The sequence below is a fragment of the Sinocyclocheilus anshuiensis genome, unplaced genomic scaffold (genome assembly GCF_001515605.1).
Source record: "Sinocyclocheilus anshuiensis isolate Anshui unplaced genomic scaffold, SAMN03320099.WGS_v1.1 scaffold319, whole genome shotgun sequence".
NCBI lineage: Eukaryota > Metazoa > Chordata > Actinopteri > Cypriniformes > Cyprinidae > Sinocyclocheilus > Sinocyclocheilus anshuiensis.
This window is the reverse complement of record NW_015552566.1, coordinates 594633-597369: the sequence shown is the minus strand read 5'-3', so window position 1 is coordinate 597369 and position 2737 is coordinate 594633. Positions and strand designations below refer to the sequence as shown.

The 2737-nt window shown below is 34.9% G+C and overlaps 1 protein-coding gene across 1 annotated transcript in view; it reads left to right on the top strand.

The window, feature by feature from the left end:
• Nucleotides 1-538: 538 nt before the first annotated feature.
• Nucleotides 539-2737, top strand: part of slc13a5b (solute carrier family 13 member 5b) — an 11371-nt gene continuing 9172 nt past the window's right edge. The window contains exon 1 of the mRNA XM_016455595.1: nucleotides 539-640. Coding sequence (XP_016311081.1) covers nucleotides 539-640 — 102 coding nt within the window. The remainder of the gene's footprint in view (nucleotides 641-2737) is intronic.

Below are 2737 nucleotides of genomic sequence, written 5' to 3'. Positions count from 1 at the left end.
TTAAGGGTTTGTGTAAAAAAAAAAAAAAAAAAAAAAGTACTTTCAAAAATACAGCTACTCTGGGGAATATTCACTAGCAAAAAGTGTCAAAACTACTCCCTTACTTCTAACTTGATTATAACAAGAATTCATCAATCAGCATGCAACTAAACATTTGAGTTCATGGATTTATTTCATCTTAAACGATGAAACACAGTTGAATAAAACTTTTGTAACCACTTTTGTTCAAGGCAAAGTTGTTAATATCACTTCTAAACAAGCACAGGTCTATAACAATGGTAAATTACATCCACTCTTCTGCTAAATCTACACATCCCAGAAACAGCAGCTGCTTCCTTACAGTATCATCAAGTTCTAAAGATAAGAATATGATTTCAAAGCTGGCTGTGTGCAGGAGTCTGTAATAATAATTGCTTTTCTCACTCACTCTCTCTCTCACTCACTCTCTCTCTCCTACTCCACCCCAGAGAGCAGGTTAAAAGGACGTGTCCAACACTGTTAAACTTACTTTATATGCACAAACTTTCTTTATTTTGAGATGATCCCAACACTAAAATCCATATGGAACTTGAAGAATGGGATAGTTCTTTTCTTCACTCCTTTGATTTTTCTTCCACTCCCAGTGGTCATCAACACAAGGGTATGTATCAAACTAAATTTCCACAACTTTTTAATTCAGTGCTTGAATTAAATGACTTCTTACACTTGTCTAATTACTTCTATTATAGATTTTGTATGCTTTTGTCTGAGGTTATTGATTGTTTTTATGCACCTGTCAAACACTGCATATACAAATGCTGTTTAATACAAATTCTGTTTAATACATGGAGACTACATTAATACCCTGAGGCCTCCATGTACAATAATTCATTGTGCCTCAAATTTGTTTTTTTTTAACCCTTTGTCATTGTGTATGTTTAAGCGTGGGAACACACAAGTCTAAATTCCTGACTCAGAGTCAATGTGTGGTCATGACCCTCATGTGCATATTTGAGACAGTGCTCATATTAACTGCTCCCATTGACAGTTAGATCAAAAATCACTTCTCGAAAAAAATCCTTATTGCCAGGCCTATACTCTCAAAAATAGTTACGTTTTTTGCAGTGATACCATAGAATAATCACTTTTGGTTCCCCAAAGGACCTTTCAGTGAATTATGATTAGTGTAAAGAACATTTTAAAAATCTAAAGAACCTTTTTCCTCTATAAAGAGACTTTTGTCCAATGGAAAGGTTCTGGGAATGTTAAAGGTTGTTCCTGGAACAATTGATGCCAATAAAGAACCTTTATTTTTAAGAGTGTTAAGCAAAGATCATGTTTAACATATTAAACAGGGATCTAAAACTACAATGGGGTCAAAAAAGACAAAATAATAAACATAAAACAAAGAGCACTTCACTAAAATCAGTAAATTTGCCTTTGCAACTTCAGTAAATTTGTGATACTGATTATGAGAACTACTTTGTACAAATAATCAAAAACAGATGTCCTTGCGTTCATTGAATCACAAGATACACTTTAGATAAATGTAAAATCATGCTGGATAACATGAGCACCATCGTCGTTAAAATACTAGGACACTCTGTAATTTATTTTATTAATAAAAAAGACAATAACTTAAATAAAATACAGTATTTGGAAGGGGAAAAAAAACTTTGCCTCATGGTTTGTGTTTGCATTCCCCAACATGATCATGCTAATGATAGCTTTGCTCTAAGTATGAGCCAGATAGACAATTCATTTGGTACATTTCATCTTTGCTTTTTCCATTTTCCAAGCAAAAGATCATATCAAATACTAAAACATTCTGGAAAAAATAAAAAATAAAATGATATGCATCACAAAATGGTTGCAAATAAGGATGAGGCGGTATCTAAGCACTTTAGATTTACACAAACTCAAAACTGGAAACAGGAACTGAACACAACAACCATGTTAAACGCAATGATAACTGACAAAGAACAGAAGAAAACACAGGGCTTAAATACACTAAAACAAAGCAATGAACTAAATGAAGGTGCAAACACCAACAAAACCATGAGTAATCATTGAAACTAATGAAAAACGACAAAGGAAACTGAAACCAACACAAAACACAGATGACCCGTAACAGTATCCACCCCCACCCCCACAAGGAGACACATCCTCGTGCCTCAAACAAAAGGTTCAACAGAGAAGGGCGGAGGGGGGGGGGGTTGCAGTGTGGAGACGAAGGAAGAAGCAGCCAGGGTGGAGACTGAAGCAGTCAGAGCCAGGGCGGAGTTAAAGGTGGAAAAAGCCAGAATGAAACCCACAGCATAAGGACTAGGACCTTGTTTTTAACCCAAGGGCTGGGTAAATATAGGACAGAACACATATGGGGTTAATTTTACCCAGCAAATTGGGTTGTTTATTTAACCCATCATAATGGGTTGATTTAACCCAGCTAATGGGTTGATTCATTTTTATTATAATATAGCTTATTTTTTACTTTATACATGAAATAATGTTTACAGATTAACTTAAATCCACTAAACTTTTGTAAAATACTCCACACAACCACTGGTTTGCATGATAACTTCCTTTATTTATCATTTACAGCATTGTTTATCGTTTGTATGTATACATATTGCCCATTTAAACTCGTTTAACAAACATTAAAAGTAAATATTAAACAGAAGTAATTCACGTGTAAACGACCAGTCTGTTATTCTGTTTCCACCGTAACGGCGCTGGCTCTCGTGCCCGAGCTGGAGTC